Raw genomic sequence first — 21,571 nt, 5'->3', positions numbered from 1 at the left:
ACTTGCCGAACCATCTCACGTGACGTTGCAGTCTTTTGATGACTACCTCCATGGCGTTTTCCGATGCTACCAGTATCATTGTAACGAGTGATGGTGCGTTAGGCAAAAACTTTATTGACATTAAAGTGTTTCAGCTCACGAACAATTGCTAGCTGTGATTTTCCAGCTAAACATAAAGCAATCACACCATTACGTTTGAATTCCATCGCTGATCATTTTTTTTGCGTTCACTTTTGGCAAAACGCTTTTGTACACTTGTGAACAATACTCCGAACTGTCATTCAGCAAATTTATAAACAGCCGATTCTAGTGCGACGAACAGTCTGAAGTTGGTTACACTTCAAGTGCCGGACCCTGTAAAGGGTGTATCAATAAGAACGGCGTGTTGTTAAAACGAAATAAACACTCAAACTTGGTCAAAATGGTTTCTCTTCTTTTTTGTGTTTTGCAGATAATTTTACGCCATTTATAAGTTAAACAAAATGTCGTCCGAATGGCCTCCATGGATCCGATGGCATGTCTGCACACGTTTACGCAAATTTTCGATGACTCGGTGTATCATTTGCGCTGGAGTTTCAGTTACAGTGTGCTAAACGTTTTCTTTGAGCTTTTTGCGCGTTGCCGGTTGATTGGCGTAAGCCCTCGATTTAATACAAGCTCAGAGAAAATAATATATAAGCGTTAAATCGTATGATCTTGACGACCACTTGACTGTTAATGATTTTTCGATGAAAATTATCGTCGGCTTCCATCATTTCCAGCAGCCAATAGGCAAAGCACTTCAAACGATCTAACTGTACAGGCAGAACGACGTTGAACCGGTTGATTCGGATTGGGCTCAGCACTGGTCTAAACAGTAGCGATATTTCCGTCATTACCGGTTTTTATTTAACGGGAAGGTGGCTCACTAACATGCAGATTATAATTTGTTTCGATTTTCGCAATTTGAATAGCGTGCTTAGGAGAAGCATTATGACGGCGAAGAGGGCCAAACGTGACAGAACAAACTGAACACACCTTCAGAATTTGACACAAATTCGTAAACAAACATGGCCGCCACGAGTTGTCGAAATCACGTTATTTCTATTGGTAGACGCTATGCTTTAAGCCGTTAATATATGTTAATATACATACAAGTACATATGTAAAAGGCAATGATATTATTGGAATATGTTTTCCTAAAAATATTATGCTTTGGGTGAAGTCGGCCGTTTTTCCAATGGGTTGACGTTTTTTTACTTAGTTAAATTAAAAATACTTATGTATGTATATCGGAGTAAAGTTACCTCTGTATTAATACACGACACTTTCGGTCGAATGCTGCATCCGCCGTTATCAGTAGAACATTCATTAATATCAGAGCAAAAAAGACCATTCCCAGTATAGCCAATGGGACACGGAGCACATTTGAAGCTACCCGGTAAATTGATGCATTCACTATGGCAGGGATTTGTTGCTTCTTCACACTCGTTTATGTCTATATTACAGGCAGCCTCAGGCACTACTTTATTCTTAGTCCAGCCCTGATCACAGATGCATGAGTAACCAGCATCGTTATTCGCATAAACGCATGTTCCATGACCACATAGTTCTTCATTGCCAGATTCCTCGCAAACGGCTTTACGTATCCGGCAATGCGAGCCATAAAATCCGTTACGACAAGAGCAACTTAAATTTGAATATTTAAAAAAAAATTACAATATTTTATTATACATTTCATTTTAACTTGACATATTACCTAAAACTTCCTAAAGTATTAATACAGTCTCCGTTATTTTGGCAGCCCAAATCGGTACCCGCAAATAAATAACACTCGTCCACATCTTCTTCGCACGTTTTTCCCTTAATAAAAAGAAAATATACATATGTATGTTTGGAATTAACTATTATATACATTTTTGTTATTCATAAAAAGTACACATTTTTCATTTTATACTCATAAATAAAAATAGCATAAAACCGTATTTATAGTCCATTTGGCTTATATACTTTGTGAGAAAAAAGCACCCGGAAATTGTAATTAAATAGCCCGGGTAAAGGATCTTTAATTACTTTTCCAAAAATGGGCACAATCTATTAATCAGTTTGTTTATAGCAGCTGCTTAAGTCGGTACACCTCAGTAGTGCGTTGGTATTTTTGTAATGGCTAAAAATATCGAACAAAGAATTTGTCTAAAATTTTGTATTTATAAACAAATTTTGTGTGCGGAGTCATTGCGAATGTTGGAAAAGGCTTACGATGATTCAGTTTTATTAAAAACACAAGGTTACGAGTGGTACCAAGCCTTCCAAGACGGTCGAGAGATCGTTGAAGCCATGCCTGGACGTAATGAACGACTTTCGCCCACTTCAACTAATGAAAATTTAAAAAAGTGAAAGTATAGTGCTTGAAAATCGTCAGGTAAGTGTTATGGAGATGGCAAGAGAGATCGACATCTCTCTCGAGTTCGTTCGAATGATTTTGGTCGATATTTTGGGTATGAAACGCTTTCTTGCTTGGCTCGTCCCGATAAAGCTGAATTTCAAAAAGAGTACGATAGTGACCGCATTTAAACCCAAAAACTCAATGATTACCATTAAACAACCAACGTAGTCACCAGATTTGGCTCTGTGTTCTTTTTTCTTGTTCCCCAATCTGAAATTGTTGCTCCGTGGAACCCGTTTTCATTCGATCGAAGAGATAAAACTAAATTCGTTGAAGGTGCTGAATGCAATTGAAAAGTACTCCGAAGACTGGAGAAATCGTTGGTATAAATGTATTACATCTGGTGGGTATTACTTTGATTATTGATGAATACTTCAATATTTTCTTTTTATTTACAATTTTCGGGGACTTTATTGTCGGAATGTGTTCCAAAATTTCTGTTATTATCAATCTGAGAAAAAGCTGCACATTCGGAGGAGGTCCTTGGTTAATACTATTGAGTATTTTAGTTTTGTTCACAACGATTGTTTGTATTACTTAAAAGTAATCGAGATAGATATAGTGTTATATACATACATACATATATATATATATATATATAAATGATTAGGATGAATGAGAGACGAGTTGAAATCCTAATCTCCGTTTATCCGTATCTCTGTCTGCAAACTGGGTCAAACCACGTCAATTGGTCCATGAAAATTTCGAAAAATCTCCGATTTTGAAAATTAGCAGTTCATTATGAAGGGGACCAAACGCATACCCTGTAATATAAATGGCACATCGATAGTTACGCAATATGCGTTCTTGCGGCACAGATGTCAAGAGTTTAAGAGCGCACTGCGCCACAATCGATACTCCATACGTTTAAGAGCGTTAGGGGGACAAAAAATTCAATATCTTTGGAATGATATGAATGAACAAAAATTTTTTTGCAGTTTATTAAAGGTGAATATTTTCGGCGTTATGTCACACACTTGTCAGTTTTTTTAGCGTGAACAACACTTAAAAAATTTCAATTGTTTAACAAAAAATTATGTAAAATATTATTATTTAAACAAATGGTTCATGAAAAAATATTTATAATATAGCACGAACATTTTTCTTTGACTTCACAAAATTTCATCGATTTATCTCCAGTAGTTTACGAGAAAATAATTTTACAATTTTATCGTCCTCTAAATTTCAACCTTCAATAACTTTGACAAAAAATAATAATTTTAACGAAATATTTATATCACGGGGTATGCGTCTGGTCCCCTTCCTAATGAATTGCTAATTTTCAAAATCGGAGATGGACTACTTGAAGTGGTTTGACCCAACTGTAACCTGAGTAAAAATTAAGATATCGTTATGAAACTTGGAACGCATGTTATTTAGACGGGTTCGTAGGTGGCCGTAATCAGCCCACTGTCACGCTCACAAAGCATCATTAATTGAAAACATATAAAATGCCATAAATAATCCGCAAATTAAGATACAGAACTCAAATTTCGCACAACGAATCACATTAAGGAAGAGCAGTTGTGATTTGAAAATCTTAAAAAAGTGGTTGTGACCCCACCTAATAAATGTAATGTATGTATTTATTTTCAGAACTTATTAAGCTATAACACTTAAATTTGCACAGAACAAATATTTTCAATATTTCTTGCGATCGGCTGATGACCCCACCTAATTCCCAGATAACGGTTTTCGTAAAAACTACTAAAGTGTGTTAAAGCTTTAAAGCAACGGTGTCAAAATTGGAGGTCCGGCGTCATTTTTAATTGAAATCACATTAGGAGAGAATCCTTTCCCGATAATAGTATGCCGGAATGTCAAAAGCGGATTGAATCGGGTCAATACTTCTTAATTTTCATTAATAATTTGTTCTCAAAATAAGGTATTTCGAAAAATGTCCTCAAAATTCTCAGACATTTCATTAAAGGGGTATTCTGGCCTAGGATTTTGGAAAAAATCGATTTTTTCCAAATTTTGAAAGTTTAGACTTTCAAAAATATGACCTTGGAAGGATTTTTCAAAATTCGACTTATTCGATACAGCCGATTTTGTGACGTGGCTTCCGTGTTCACTAGAATTTTCTCCTAAACGCGTTTTTCTCGAAACTACTTTTTTTGAGGTGGTTGACATGATATCTCAAGTTCTACTGCACCGATTCCTTTGAAATTTGGCATATAACTTCTTTATACAATGCTCTATCGTGTCTGCCTTGAATACCCAAAAATTTTGATTTGAAGTATTTTTAAAAAATTCGAAAAGGTCGAAAAAATCGAAAAAATCGGGTAAAAAATTTTTTTTTTCAAGTCGACGCCATTTTGTTATTTTTTTTTTTTTAATGGTTAATCCGATAACGACATCCTTACTAATGAAGAATATTTTTGTTTTTTGTGAACGAACGACGAATTTTGGTTTTTTTTGCAATTTTTTTTATATTATTAAAATGTCAATAAAAAACATATAAAAAAATGGATAGTAAAAATGTTTTTCATTTTTTTTATCTTAGTTTAAAAAATGCCTAAAATTTATGCGTCTAGGCCAGAATATCCCCTTAACCCCATATGAATTATTGTAAAGAAGAGGAGTGTAATCATATTTTTCTAGTGAATAGTCAATGGTTATTATATATACACTTATTTTTGATGTTATGAGTTTGAAAATTCTATCGGGCATTGTCTCTATTAGTTTTCTAAGGACATCAGTTTAAGTTTCAGTCTAACAACCATTTATTCGTTCCTTATGCTCAGAAACCGTTTTAATATAACTTTTCAATGAGATGGCAATCTGGCAGTGTCGTTTGTACACATGTTAGCTTGATTTAGGTGGCTTCGTCACGAATACGGATTTTATCTCGCAAGCTTAGCTTACCTTTTAACATTGTGGCTTGGGTCTCTGAACATAAATTTCGCACTTTTTTTTATAAATTTCGAACAATTTTGGAACCAACCAATTTGGAGTGCAATTTGCTGATTCGAGAAGTGTTGTTCATTAACCCTTAGTAACCAAATTTACCGACGTCTTTTAGCAACCGGGTACCCGGGTACCCACAAATTGCTGATATAATCGTTCGTCACACTAACAAGAAAGCCCCAACTATTTTTCATGAATATAATTCTGATCATCCAAACTCTCAGCATCAATGGACGCCCGTTACGATACCCGAAAATGATTCATTCTCCGGTATCTTGATTTGTGCTGGAGCAAATAATTCAAATACAGATCACACTTTTTATATGTGGCACTCCAATTTTTATTCGAAACCAGCTAAGTATGGTATAAAGATCTGGTGGATATGTATTGCGGGGAACGCATATCCTTTGCAAGGGATTATCTACACTCGTAAAACAGAAAACACTCGAGAAAAAAATTAGGGTGAGAGAGTAATGAAAGAATTGGCGGCTCCATACCGCGGTATTGGTAAAAACATTTGCATGAATAACTTCTTTACTACTCTACCCGTTGCTAAATATTTGTTAACGTGAAATATTACCATTGTTGGCATGGCATTCGACAGTTTTTGGATTTCACGAAGAAGTTAAGATGTGTTCCTACGTCCCTAAAAAAAATAAAGCTGTCATTCTATTATCGCCAATGCATTCAGATGCATCAGTTGGTGATGATGCTAAACAAAAACCAGAAATGATAAATTTTAATAATAAAAATAAAGCTGGCGTTGACACAATGGACCAAATATGGACCAAAGACAATCTTTGAAAGCATTTTAGGCCTTGCACTGACAGAAACAGCCGTGGTAAATCCTGGTCCAAAGATTCTAAAGGAAAAAACCGGAAGAAAAATAGTAACAGGATCTTTCCGTGTTCTACCATATACCCTGTACCTTCAAATAATCGTATGAACTTTAAAATTGTCATAAAGCTATGGCCATTTTCGCAATGTACCATAAGAATGTCGAAATAATCTTTAGATCCAGGGTTAGCTAATAATAGGCGGTGTCCTGCTCATTTTATACATATTCCATCATCTTGGTTACGAAAGTTCAGGCTTCCGACGTATTTATCTAGCGAGTTTCGCATTTTAAGTAGTTTTCAACGTAACCGTTATATAGATGCGGAGAGTATGAGAATAAGTTCTAAAGACTTGTATTCAGCAGGTTTGGTCGATTTAGCTTTAGCGCTTTATGGTTTGCTTTAAACCAATAAGGGGTTCACACTTGTGAATAGTTGTAAACCCAGGTGCTCATTCATACTTCGATGCCCTCTTCGAAATTACAATCTCAAGTTATCGCTTGCACTGGCGGTCGGGCACCCGGAATCATTCATATGTATATATTTCTTTATGTATACCATACATATCGTTTAGTGACTGTATGACGCCCACTTTTCGGTGCATATTCAAAGATAGATTAAAGATAGCTGACAAGCCAGCCAACTGATACAACCTGACACATCGATAATATGTATGTACCTAAAATTTTCGTGTGTGCTGATATCTGTGTTGTTGTCTTTTCAGAACTTGGTTAAAATCCTTAAAAGCCAAAATCTCCCTATGGAATTACGCCTGGAAATATTTCAAAATTTTGAGAAAAAGAAAGTTTAACTCCAGAGCCAACCACGTCAATAAAATTACAACAAAATAACAAAAAATATTTGGACTTAAAACTATTCATATTTCTTCTAAACCAACAATAAAGTAAGCAGGGTGGATACGAGCCACTATCGAGTCAGACTTCGTGACGGTGCCAACGTAAGCCAACTTTTTGATCATTTTGCGTATGGTTCTTAATGAATACCAGATTTATTGTAAGTGGAGTTGTTGTGAACCAGACGGAGTCACGTGAGCAACACTGTTTTAAATGTTCCAACTGCCTTTTTGCAAAATTTTAATCGTCGGAACTACTCAACCGCCTCTAGTACTACTTTGAAAGCGTTGAAAATCAGACAGCAAACACTATATATGTATACCGTTGATTGAGATTGAGTTTTATCTGAAGTACTCAGCCTCGAAATCCAACGCAGAATAACTCTTGCCAACAGGTGCTACTTCGGACTGAGAAGTAAAGTCCGCTCTCCACGAACAAAAGGCAAATTCTACAAGTCACACATCATCTCCGTTCTGCTATTGGTGCAGAGGCATATGGAATGACAACATCTGATGAGTCGGCGTTACGAGTTTTTGAGAGAAAGGTTTTGCACAACATTTATGGTCCTTTGCGAATGCCGCAATCATTGGAACGAAGTGCTGTACGAGATATACGACAACATTAAGATAGTTTAGGGAATTAAGAGATAGACATGTCGTCCGAATGGATAAAAACACTCTAGGTCTGAGAGTATTCGACGCATTACCCGTCCTGGGATGCAGAGGAAGAGAAGGGTTAGAAAGACCTGGCTACGCTTGGAATCATCAAATGGCGCAAAACAGCGCAGAGAAGAATGACTGACGCGCTGTTGTAAACTTGGCTATAACCGCTTAAGCGGTGTCTACGTCAATAAAGAAATAGATTCCAGTTTAAAAAAAAAATCGACACAACTCTGGGACATATTGTAACACTCTACCATTTTTTAATGAAATCACATACATTGTATAAAATCCATTCCGCCACAATGTGTCCACAAGCAGTCAATCTCATGAAAGTTTAAGTTTAACAGGTAATTTTTTACGACCGTGAATTCCTCCATAATCTAAGTACAGTTGTTTTTCTTACTTTTTCAGGAGCTACGAGACTGTTATATTTCTAACTGAAACCAGAAAATTGTCATGTCGTAAAATTAGCTTGGTATAAGTAAGCATTCGGTAGTCGTCGTGTTTCTATTATTAATTCAAATTCACACGAAATATTCAGTAATGTTTATTCATCAGGAATCTATTAATGTTTTACTGCTATCTTTAATACTTAAATATTTAAACCTCCTACTCACAGACCATCCATTTGGACATTCACAGTGAAAGTTGTTGTAGCCATCGTAACAGGTACCACCATTCTTGCACTTCGTACCATTGTCACTCTTATCTTCGCACTCATTTTTCAGAATAATGTTCTCGATTTGCGTGATTCGAGTTTGAACCCGTTGTAAACGCCCCGAAGTACGGCGTATATCAATTGACAGACCACGGCCCCGTGTCCGATTTTGCAAGATGGCATAACGTACGCCCAGCGATTGCAAATCTGATTTGAATGTGGCTAATAATGCACGCAGACGTTCGGCAGTTAACACATCTTCGTTTTGAATCGGCCCGAGTTGTGTCCTTTTCTTTTTCACTTTATTTAGAATATTCACTGAGTTAAGAAAAATGCCTCCTTCACCTTTAACGCGAAGTGTGATATTTCGATAAGGCGCCGCACGAAATATCAATTTTCCATCATTGGCATGAATTTGAGGCTGTTCACTGAATTCATCACTAGCGGTACTAAATATCTTCACAATTATTAACAACGATATGAAACACTTTCTAATGCACATTTTTGATGGATTCTCACGCCGAACGTTTAAAGTACTGAACGGAATTTATGATAGAGGCCTGCATTTATACCAGGCAACGAAAAAACAAAAAAGGGGCGTTATTATAAAATTATTTGATTTGTCGCTTTTATTTACATATACTATAAGTGTGCTGATAATTTATACATATGTATTTATTTGTAGCCACCCGATTTTAAAACTGATATAAATATATCAAATATTAATATAAGTGGACATGCGTAGATAGGGAGTAATAAGTAATAGTAAGTGAAAACGCATCAAAAATTTAGTTCTCAAATAACTATTTTTGTTGCCACGCCCATAAAGCGCCATTATGGAAAAGTCTTTTATCAGTGCCCTGAGAGGCACCTGAGGGCTGAAAATTTTTAAGTGTGTGCACCCACACTACACTCTGGAAAAACCAAGGTATGAGTGCCTGCCACACACACATACACTTTGGTTCCAAATTGAAAGGGTGGGACTCCCTTTGCCACCCAGTGAGTCGGGTGCGAGGCCCCCACCTAAAACCTCTGGCGTACTCTGGGTCCGGCACCCACGCCCTGCAGTGCGACTCCACATTGGGCTAAACCGTATTTAGGTTTAAACCACAGCCACCACGAATCTCCCTAAAGGGCCAGGGCCATCGAGCAGTGAGAGGCACCATGTTTTAGTCTTCAGTGTGAGGCCCAAGCTGCGCTTAAGCTAATTTCCCCAAAATTCCAAGGAATTCCTGAAAGAACCCGACTGTATGATGTCATGTTGTAAATATTGTCCGTCAAATCATTTAGTGTTTGTTATATAATCGCAAACCCATTCAAAGAATATGATAGTATCTCAATATAGCACTTTTCTGACATCTCTGACTATGCCAGGACATTCAATAAACCAGACATGTGAATGTCGGACATAGTGCATTTGGATTTTAGTCGCCTCCTACGACAGGCATGCCTTACCGCGGGAATATTCTTATCTCCCTCTCCGCAGGAGTCTCAACTATACAACAGGTAGATAGGGAGTAATAAGTAATAGTAAGTGAAAACGCATCAAAAATTTAGTTCTCAAATAACTATTTTTGTTGCCACGCCCATAAAGCGCCATTATGGAAAAGTCTTTTAAGTGCTAAACCTGAGCTCCAATTCAAGTGAGAGGCACCTGAGGGCTGAAAATTTTTAGAAAGTAGGTGTAGTCGCGCCACTACTACTAAAAGATTGTTAAATCAACAGGAAATATAACAAGTGAGAAAGGGCTAAGTTCGATTTCAACCGAACATTGTATACTCTTGCGATTTGCAATAATCAAAGTCAGAGAAATACATTTAGATGTTAAACGTCAACCAGAGGATCGGAATCTAAGCAATATTGTATATACATATACTATATATAACTTATAACTAACGGACATATTCGGCAAAAGATTTGTGCTTCTTCTTAATTGGTGTAGAAACCGCTTACGCGATTATAGCCGAGTTAACAACAGCGCGCCAGTCGTTTCTTCTTTTCGCTACGTGGCGCCAATTGGATATTCCAAGCGTAGCCAGGTCTCCACCTGGGCCTTTCAACGCAGTGAATGTCTTCCTCTTCCTCTGCTTCCCCCGGCGGGTACTGCGTACTTTGGACAACATGACCTAGCCAGCGTAGCCGCTGTCTTTTAATTCGCTGAACTACATACATATGTCAATGTCGTCGTATATCTCGTACAGCTCACCGTTCCATCGAATGCGATATTCGCTGTGGCCAATGCGCAAAGGACCATAAATCTTTCGCAGAACTTTTCTCTCGAAAACTCGCAACGTCGACTCATCAGTTCATGTCATCATCCAAGCCTCTCCACCATATAGCAGGATGGAAATTATGAGCGACTCATAGAGTTTGGTTTTTGTTCGTCGAGAGAGGACTTTACTTTTCAATTGCCTGCTCAGTCCGAAGTAGCACCTATTGGCAAGAGTTATCCTGCGTTGTATTTCCAGGCTGGCATTGTTGGTGGTGTTAATACTGGTTCCCAAATAGACGAAATTGTCTACAACTTCAAAGTTATGACTGTCAACAGTGACAGGAGATATTTCGTCTTGCCCTCTTTCACTACCAGACCCATTTGCTTTGCTTCCTTGTCCAGTCTGGAAAAAACAGAACTAACGGCGCGAGTGTTGAGGCCGATAATATCAAAATTTGTTAGAAAAGGAAAATCACTATGTGTAGTATGAGTATATAACAGTTGGAGTAGTATCGACCTGATTTTATCTATTAACTATTATCATGCGTCATACTAAAAACTGTAAACTGGGTTTCATTAAAGTACATTGCATATAACCACCAATTATATGGATCATAGTCAGCTGATCATATGGATGTTCGATTGTATATCTCACATATAGACCGATATTTTCGGTCAAAAGTCAACTATAGATACTGGGGTACGTAGGCGCTTGAACAGTTTTGTTTGGATTTGCACAATTTTTAGTCATATAGTGGCATACCTTAAAGAAATTATTAGTGCAAAATTGTATTCCGTTTCATTAAATACTTTTTGATTAGTGTACTGGAAAGTGAATGAATCAAATGGAGTTGAAAATTTTGCTATATAGGAGGTCGGAAAGAACCAAAACTGGTCTATGCGTGGCTTATTGGCCTATCAGATTAACTTAACTCAAGGTAGGTGTGGTTGTAGTCCGATTGCGCCCATTTTCACACGGTGACATAGAAATATGAGGAAAATGCTACGTACTAAATTTAATCGAAATCCGTCGATTGGATTCCGAGATATGTGATTTCATCTAGAAGTGGGCAGTGCCACTTCCATCGTCAAACGCTCCCATATAGCCCACTTATATAATCTCGGTGGTAAAATTAAACGTATCTGGCGTATTTAGTTATTCGTTTGTTGCGCTTTCAGTAGTTTTGAAGAGTACCGTTATATGGAGAGTGAGTAGGAGTTGTTATAATATCTGTGCTGGGCGAATTTCGGTATTGTAACTTTAGTGGCTTAAGAGATATGTACATGAAACTTATTAGAGGGCGGGGCTACCTCACTTTCCCAAATTTTTTTTACGCACAAGTGCCTCTTGCTACTGCTTTTCACTTACACACATTTATCTTAATTTAGTCCTTAGTTGTGGCATTTTATAGGTTTGCGGTCACGTAATTTTTACTGTTCAAGTCCATATTATCCAATTCGGGGTAAAAATATTCGGTTACATTGAGCGGTAGTGATTTCCATTCACAGTAACGTGTCGGTCTTGATCATCACGGAAGAAGTACGGCCCAATGACGCCGTCGGACCATAGACAGCACCAAGTCGTAATTTTTTCGAGATGCAATGGTGACTCATGAAGGCTTTGCCTGACCAATAACGCATATTTTGCTTATTGACGAAGTCATTCGGGCAGAAATGAGCCTCATCGCTGAAGATGAGTTTTCGATGAAAATCCGGACCATTTGCAAGTTGTTGCTCAGCCCAATTCACGAACATACGACGATTCTGGTGGTCAAGCGGCTTCAGTTCTTGCGTCAATTTGATTTTGTTAGGATGTATGCTAAGATCTTTTCGCAAAATTCGCCACAACGACATCACAGAGATGTCCAACGCTTGTGTCGCATGCAATATGTATTATATGCACTACTTAGCTATAATGTGTGTATTTTCATATCTGTATTTAATGTATTTTACATGTAGACGATTCTTACTAATCGGTGTGTTTTTTTTTTACATGACTCCGAGTCTGAATCCATTGGACTTAAGTTTTCATTGCTTTTCGACAGCATTGCCATCGAAATCCAAAAATGATTTATGGATATTTCGTTCGATGACATCCTGGTTTCCTTTACACCTGTGCGCAAATATATATGAGTGCATTTGTATGTACTTAAATACTTATATTATATTACTTTCTTAGTTTGCCGTTGCTACTCTCTTACACTAACACTACAAAGAATGACAACAACAATGTGCTTCATTTGTTAACAGCGGCTGTCTAACTGTTTCTATTAATATCACCAAATCATATTATATCTCTATAACAGATGGGACTATTTGTCTAACGATACGTTATTACGTGTGTTTTGACAAAACTGTTTAACATATTTTTTGCAAATCGTCTCAGCTAAAGCGAAGAATTTGGAGGAATAAAACTGATAGATGCTCGCGATATAATTATTTTGGTTTCAGCAAACACTGTGATAAAAGTTTACTTCACCTTTTTTAATATCTCAAAATTAAACCTTTCTTTAATATTTACGTATATACTCAATACAAAGAAACGAAGCAAATAGGTTTGGTGGTGGACGAGGGCAAGACGAAATATCTCCTGTCATCAAACATATGGTACAGTACTTGGTTGTACGTCATTGTTGACAGTCATAACTTCGAAGTCGTAGATAATTTCAGCATTAACACCAACAACAACGTCATTCTCGAAATCCAATGCAGAATAATTCTTGTCAACAATGCTATTTAGGATTGAGTAGACATTTGAGAAGTAAAGTCCTCTCTCGACGAACAAAGACCAAATTCTACAAGTCATTCATCATCCCCCGTACACCATGTAGAGGCATGGACGAAGACAAGATCCGATGAGTCGGCGTTACGAGTTTTCGAGAGAATGATTCTGCGGAAGATGTATGGACATAGATCAGCGAATTAAGAGACAGCGGCTATGCTGGCTAAGTCATGGCATCCGAATGGATGAAAACACTCCAACACATCAGAAGAAGAGAAAGACCTCTACTCCGTTGGAAATACCAGGTGGAGATGGATCTGGCTACACTTGAAAGTTCCAGTTGGCGCCAAATAGCGAAAAGGAAGAACGACTGAGGCGCTCTTGTAAACTCCACAATACGGCCAAATAGAACTTTTTATTGACGGTCTGTCCCTCCGGAACAAATTCATGATGCACTAAACCATGATTTTTGAGCAACTTTCGCGTGATTTATTGGTCTTGGATCGTTTCGAATGGAGTGAATTCCGATGATTATTGATTTGTTTGCATGTCGAACTCATGAATCCATGTCTTATCGGCAGTTGTAGTGGGAATGTGGGATTGGAGTTTGCACGATAAAACATGTCCAAAGTGGCATGTTTACGGTTTTGAAAAAAATTTAGTTTTATCGGGACGAGCCGAGAAAGATAGCGCTTCGTACCCATAATATCCACCAAAATCATTCGAAAGGACTCGCTAGATATGTCGAGCTCTCTTATCCTAGGCTAGGCTATAAAATGCTATAATAAGCTTCAAATGAAGATACAAAACTTGCAACGCAAAAAAGTGGGAGTGGTCCCGCCCGCAATAGCCTTCATAAATCATTTCATAAACTCCAGAATTATATGTATCAACGAAATTTGCTTGTGTAAAATATTCCGCTTCCTCCGAAACCTCACTTAATAAATACGTCAGAAGCATTACATTTCACAGAGTCTGAATAATGGACCCTTCTGTAAAAAATAGGTAAAATCGGGTCAATCGTTCCCGTAGGCCCCAAATACCTATTATAAAGGTTTTCGAGCTTCCGGTTGACTTATGTATACCATGTAAGTATGCAAATATATAAGTTTTAAGAATGAAATTCAAAGAACGAGTCTTTCTAACAACAGTGACTCCACTTGCTTCGGGTGAATTGTTCCCCCATCTTCCATGCACCTAATAACTATAAGGATTTTGAAGTTCCGGTTGCCTATTTACTTGTATAGGTATATACATATGTATGTTGCATAGAATCTGTGAAATTTCTTATAGAAACTCACCAAGCGTCTCTTCTGTAGTATAGAACTGAAAGAAACGCAGATAAGATTGCACACAAGAAACACATCATGTTTGAAGATAATTTAATTATGTTGCCAAGAAACAGGAAATTTAATTGAGTCATTTTTTCGCGACGCGTATGAAGTCTCTTAATAAATGTTGTTAAATACAATTTCGCCTAAATGAAATACAAGAGCAAAGGCATTGCTGGAATCCTGCGTATAAGCGTGAGCGATGTTTGCTAAACATAGAAAAAGTTGAGACAAACGTTTGAAATAGAACACCAAATGCTTTCGCAACAAATATTTATAAAAATTTCCACCAATTTTCCTAAAAAACCCTAAAATTTTAAATATCTGCTTCTCCATTATATTATATAAAATACGTATTAATTAAATATTGCGCAAGAATAAGTTTTGTAGAATACCGTATCAGCAAAATTTACTGACATTCAAATACCACAATTAACAAGTAAGGAAGGGCTAAGTTCGGGTGTCACCGAACATTTTATACTCTCGCACGATAAAGTGATAATCGAGATTTCATTATCAGTCATTTACATATTTTTCAAATACCGTATTTGTGTAAAGTTTTATTCCGCTATCATCATTGGTTCCTAATGTTTATACTCGTATTATACAGAATAGGCATCAGATGGAATTCGAAATAGCTTTATATTGGAAGAAGGCGTGGTTGCGAACCGATTTCACCCATATTTCGTACATGTCATCAGGGTCTTAAGAAAATATTATATACCGAATTTCATTGAAATCGGTATAGTAGTTCCCGAGATATGGTTTTTGGTCCATAAGTGGGCGAGGCCACACCCATTTTCAATTTAAAAAAAAAGCCTGGGTGCTGCTTCCTTTTGCCATTTCTTCCGTAAAATTTAGTGTTCCTGACGTTTTTTGTTAGTCGGTTAACGCACTCTTAGTGATTTTCAGCATAACCTTTGTATGGGAGGTGGGCGAGGTTATTATCCGATTTCTTCCATTTTTGAACTGTATATGGAAATGCCTGAAGGAAACGACTCTATAGAATTTGGTTGACATAACTATAGTAGTTTCCGAGATATGTACAAAAAACTTAGTAGGGGGCGGGGCCACGCCCACTTTTCCAAAAAAATTACCTCCAAATATGCCCCTCCCTAATGCGATCCTTTGTGCCAAATTTGGCTTTAATATCTTTATTTATGGCTTAGTTATGACACTTTATAGATTTTCGGTTCCCGCCATTTTGTGGGCGTGGCAGTGGGCCGATTTTGCCCATCTTCGAACTTAACTTTCTTATGGAGCCAAGAAATACGTGTACCAAGTTTCATCATGATATCTCAATTTTTACTCAAGTTACAGCTTGCACGGACGGACGGACGGACAGACAGACATCCGGATTTAAACTCTACTCGTCACCCTGATCACTTTGGTATATATAACCCTATATCTGACTCTTTTAGTTTTAGGACTTACAAACAACCGTTATGTGAACAAAACTATAATACTCTCCTTAGCAACTTTGTTGCGAGAGTATAAAAAGTATTTTTTATTAATAATGTAGCACAGTTCTCTTCTATATAAAGCATAACTAATTTATCCAGAATTCATTAACTTTGATTTTTATGTTCTACTAAAGTTACTGTATACTGTAAATTGTGCATTTGTTTCGTAACATAAGTATGTCAGTTTTATTCTGCTTTGTTTTCATGCATGAGTATTATATGCACTTTGTGCTTCAGGCAAGGAATTCAGATTTTCAGTTTCAAGTAAGAAAAATTATAAAACGAGGAAAAAATATTACTGTCCACATTTTACAATGAAAAATTTTAATTTTACAATCACAAGTTCAAAGGAACGCCATACATATGTAAGGTGTCCTGGAAAACTATTGTCCGATTTCAACAACTTTAAACCAGAGATGAAATACCTTGAAGCAGGGATGGGCAAATTTTTAGCCCGCAAAGTTAGCGAACTGCGAACGAGGGCTAGATGAGGGGAATATCAGTTTACAAGAGGAAGGGCAGGACATTCCTCCGAAACTTGATGTTCATCGCAGAATCATACATAAATTGATGCAAAACTCTTTGATTCGAGATAGAAAACTCACACTTTTTATAACATTTGCCAATGATGCCACTGCTGAAAAATATTAGATTCGGAAACCAAAACAATTCATAAAAAATATCTCAATTTGCATGTTAGTACTAATAAGTACGTAGATAAGTAAATACATTTTTTATAATTGATGTAACAATTTAAAATAATAAATAATCAGAAAAACAAAGCAATTTATAAAAAGATCACATATTCAAGAGAAAAATTTTTATACATAAACATTTTAAAAATAAATTTTCTGCGATATGGTATTACTATCGCAGAGTGGCTAAGCACACAAATAGAATACAAACGCTAATATGTGTGTGCTGAGCGCTATTTATGCATATGTGTTTGCAGAAACAGTGGTTCATAAACTCAAGTTATTGTAATTTAAATGTGCAGAAAAAGTCCAAAATTAAAAAAAAAAAATTCATTAATTTGGAAGTAGCTAGAACTTTAAGCAAAGAACATCTTCCGAAATATTTATTATACTTTTATTTATTTGTCTTGCATTTTTAATAAATTTATGATAGTTATAAAGAAACTTAAAATTGTTAGGCAATTTTACAATTGTTACCCACAGTGCAACTTCCCATACATACATATATACGCGCGCTCTCATTTGTAAACAAGGAGTTGTAAAATACGTTGCTCAACATTCCTTTTTGATGTTTGCTCGCGATGATCCCCTCATCTAGACATCAAAATTTGCACGCGTGCCCGAACGGTGCAAAATGCCACTGAGGGCTAATATGCCTACCTCTGCCTTAAAGCACTATTTATGTAAAGTTTTATTTCGACAACGTCGATTAATATGCAGTAAAATGAGAGAATCAGATGGAATTCAAAATGGTCATGCATTGGAAGTAGGCGTGATTGGAGTCCGATTTCAACCGCATCGGCGTTAGAGTGTCAAAATATTTGCCAATTCCACTGTTCAGACAACAAGCTGGCTGTACCCAATTACAATTTTGTATTTTTATTTGGAGTTAAGTTAAGGCATTTTATAACTTTACAATTAAGGGCAGGTGCATCTGCAATATCAACCATCTCATGGTCTCAAGAAACATGCGCACCATAGTTAAAACATATCGCAATTTTTTCGCACACGAGTATATATACATATGTAGTCATAAACACATTATCGCCAAAATGTTAGAGTGTATACAACTTCAACTTGTATTAAAGTTTTATGTTACAAAATTTCATATTTATGAAATTGTTTAACAATAACATCAATATGAGAAAACCCTGTGTGATAACTGCAAAATATAGCAGACGTGCAATGATTGGATTCTTGTGGGAAATGTTGGTTGATTTATTGCCTGAGCGCGATTTTTGCAGTGCCAAGCCCGCCGCCGATTCTATTTGTTCTGTTGCAGCAGATTCAGTGAAGCAGAAAGCGTTTTGCTTTTTCTGTCGTTTCTTGGTCTGATGTTCTTTCTTGTTCCATGTTCGCTATGCAGCGGTTTTATTCAAAGTTGCATGTGAATAAATGCAGAATTTAGAGGATAGTCATGGCGATGCTCATTTTTGGGTGAAACGACACGCCTACTTCGTACATAACACAAAACATAGTACAATCTATTAGTATTTGAAGGATATTCTGTATGCATCTTCTCCTAACATAAATATGCCTTGGTGCCAAAAATTGATAAAAAATCAGTACTTCCTTTAGCTCTTATACTCGTGTACGCACTTATATTTTATAGATCCTAATACCGTACAACGTATTGCCTGAAATCTTTGTTAACCTAGAAGTCATATATCTAATATATCTTTTGTGGAGATTAAATTTGAAAGGAATTATAAAACTCGGACATGAAGCAAAACGTAGTGAAGGGGCTGCGTGAGTATATGAACAGAAATATGTGTTTTTCCAACATCTAAAGGGTTTAGATCCATACAGATCGCGAGATTATAAAATGCTTGGATAAACCCGAACTTATCTCTTCCTTTCTTAGGCAATGTAATTTCAATTAACTAGAATTTCGTTTCATCTTTCTGATCTATTTATTTTAATGACCTATTTCGAATTTGTAGAATGTAAGTAAAGGCAAGACAGAATTCGTAAACGACTCAGAACTGATGCAAAAATGATATTTAAACAATTTTTTGTTAGTATTTTAGTATTATAAGGCGACTTTTTTAGCTACTGGATCACTGAAGTATACACAAGAAGAGTTTTTTGCTAGCCTCTAATGCATCAGTAGGCAACTACAGAGTTCACATCGACGTTACCAAGCAGCAATCAAGGCTATAACTTCGATTCGCATATCGGAAGGAAGTGTCTTTGGAAGCAGCGCAGGGTCGCCAGGAACAAGCGACTTTATTTCTACTTGGTGCTAGGCATAGATAGCATTTAGATAGTGGACAATATTGCCAAGAGAGTCATCGACATCGATAAACCCACGCATTGTCTATACGAAGATGTGGGCAGGAGCTAGGACGAAAAACTGTAAAAGTCATGTAAAAAACGGTAGATCAGAAATACACAATGTTCCTACTCACTCTGTAGGACTATAAAAACAAAATTGGAATACTCACTGGTGACAGGCAGGTGGCGGCACACACCTGAAGAATGGGGCTGAATGATCGAAAAGACTGCAGTTAATGTCAAGAGCAAGGCAGCTGAGAAACAATGGAACATAGGAGGAAGCATCGAAAGCCAGAGTTCGGGACTTTAATCCGCTAAACCTACTCCACGCATATCATTCCCACGGCATCACTGGACTAACTAATCATATTTCAAGGGACAGAAAAAGACATTTAAGTCTCCTCTGTTGTACAGACTGACTGACGCCGAAACCTTTGCAAATGGCTCAATCTGACAGCTTTTCATTTTACAGAGCCCTCGCACATAAGTGCAGTCAAATTTTCCACAGTAAGACTACTTTTCCCCTTATACTTGAAAACCGGGGGCAATGATAGAGTACATGTTCAAAGTCTTCTATACACTCTGTACACGTCGGACAATATGGACTAAAGTCACGACGATATTTGTATAGCTAGCTTCTAAAGCACCCATGACCACTGAGTATTTGGGTCAGGTGGAAATCCAGGTACCCATGTTGTCTACCAATCCATGAATGTATCTCCAGATTCAGTCTGGGAGTCCACCAACCTTTCCATGAAGTTTTCGACCGTTGCTGCCACATTGTGATGTTTTTGATTCTCCGTCTTTTTAGACGGACTGCTCTAGGACTGCTGTAGACAGTCTGATTGTTGTAAGTATATTCGCGCGAATTCGTCTCCCTGGATGTCAATCGGCGCCGTATCCGTAGAACATATGTTGTAGTTACGAAGTAGTTAAAAAATCGATTCATAGAGTCCGCTGCTATCATAAATCAGAGCGCGAAAAATTATTTTAATACAAAGTCAGAAGAATTTACGAAGTAACGTCAATATTAAAAATGTTTTGAAAGAGAATCTTTTTTAGTAGAACCCCCCAGAAAGAAATTCTGGACCCGCCATTGATGTTAATATATCAATTATTGCAGATTATAAGTTGTAAAGTCACTTACTTTTCATTGGTATTGTTTTTTACGTGGCGGGTCCCAAACCCAGCGCACAACCCTATGTAGGGCATGTTTCGCCTTCTCACATTAGCTCGCCTTCGAACGGATGTTCTTAGGCCACCCAGAGGATACTTGGTCAAAGACCGGAAGTAGTGAGCTGCTTGAGCCATTTGTAAAAGAATCGTTTCTGGCCACTCCCAAGTGAATGGCTATCAGAGAACTTTCCTCACTTGCGTGAGCTTGCGTGAAGAGAAAATTCTGCGAAAGATTTATGGTCCTTTGCACATTGGCCACGGCGAATATCGCATTCGATGGAACGATGAGCTGTACGAGATATACGACGACATTGACATAGTTCAGCGAATTAAAAGACAGCGGCTACGCTGGCTAGGTCATGTCGTCCGGATGGATGAAAACACTCCAGCTCTGGAAGTATTCGACGCAGTACCCGCCGGGGGAAGCAGAGGAAGAGGAAGACCTCCACTCCGTTAGAAGGACCAAGTGGAGAAGGACCTGGCTTCGCTTGGAATATCCAATTGGCGCCACGTAGCGAAAAGAAGAAACGACTGGCGCGCTGTTGTTAACTCGGCTGTAATCGCGTAAGTGGTGTCTACGCCAATTAAGAAGAAGAAGAATAAGTTGTAAAGTATCTCAGTTTTTTTTTCTAGAATAGTTAATGGTTTAGCCAATTTTATACCACTTGGTTTTAGTCACTAGTTATTATTTACACGCAAAAACCCCTAAATACCGGCTTATTCTGGGTTTGCAGCACTAAATTAACTTACATTCTTACAAGTTTTCTGTCTGATTGATTTCGAAATCTTGAATTAATATTATAATCCGAAAGCACATTTACGCATTATTGATCTTATGCCGAAGAAGTTAGAACTTAATGTATTTTATTCATAAAAATATTATATTTTCTAATCAATTTAAGTTGCGGAGCATTTGTGATATAAGCTCTAAGCATGGCGTGCGCTTGCATATTTATTTCTCAAATTTTATATTTATCTCTTCGCTCCTATCCGTGAAGTAATACTAACTACTTTATTGGATGAATAAAAAATGGGAGACAATAACAAAAAATCCGGCGGTGAGTGTGCCCATTCAATGTAGTGCAAAATTTTATGCGAAGATCTAAGATTAAATATATTGATTTGGATTCCGTAAAAACCATCCACTTCAAAGCGGCACAGCATCATCGGCAGCAAATGAAGCGAAAGAAATTGTTGTACGTATAAGCTCTTTGGGCTGCGAGGGTTGGTGGTGTGTGAAGACATAGCGTGATAGTAATTGACGATTGTAGTGCTTCTATTTTATGGGATAAGAGGCATATGCATGCACTTTACTGAATCAAATATGTTAGTCTTAGGCATTTTGCAAAC

General features: G+C 37.2%; 1 protein-coding gene across 1 annotated transcript in view; it reads right to left on the bottom strand.

The window, feature by feature from the left end:
* The window catches only part of LOC120777384 (cubilin homolog), a 29,815-nt gene extending 20,968 nt beyond the window's left edge, over positions 1–8,847 (bottom strand). Inside the window, exons 1-3 of the mRNA XM_040108675.1 lie at positions 8,305–8,847; positions 1,739–1,842; positions 1,287–1,668 (exon numbers count right to left, since the gene is read on the bottom strand). Of these exons, the coding sequence (XP_039964609.1) occupies positions 1,287–1,668; positions 1,739–1,842; positions 8,305–8,847 (1,029 nt within the window). The remainder of the gene's footprint in view (positions 1–1,286; positions 1,669–1,738; positions 1,843–8,304) is intronic.
* Positions 8,848–21,571: the final 12,724 nt, after the last annotated feature.

Source organism: Bactrocera tryoni, chromosome 5 (genome assembly GCF_016617805.1).
Source record: "Bactrocera tryoni isolate S06 chromosome 5, CSIRO_BtryS06_freeze2, whole genome shotgun sequence".
In the NCBI taxonomy this organism is placed as follows: Eukaryota; Metazoa; Arthropoda; class Insecta; order Diptera; family Tephritidae; genus Bactrocera; species Bactrocera tryoni.
Note: the sequence above shows the minus strand (reverse complement) of the source record. Positions and strands in the feature narration are given on the sequence as shown.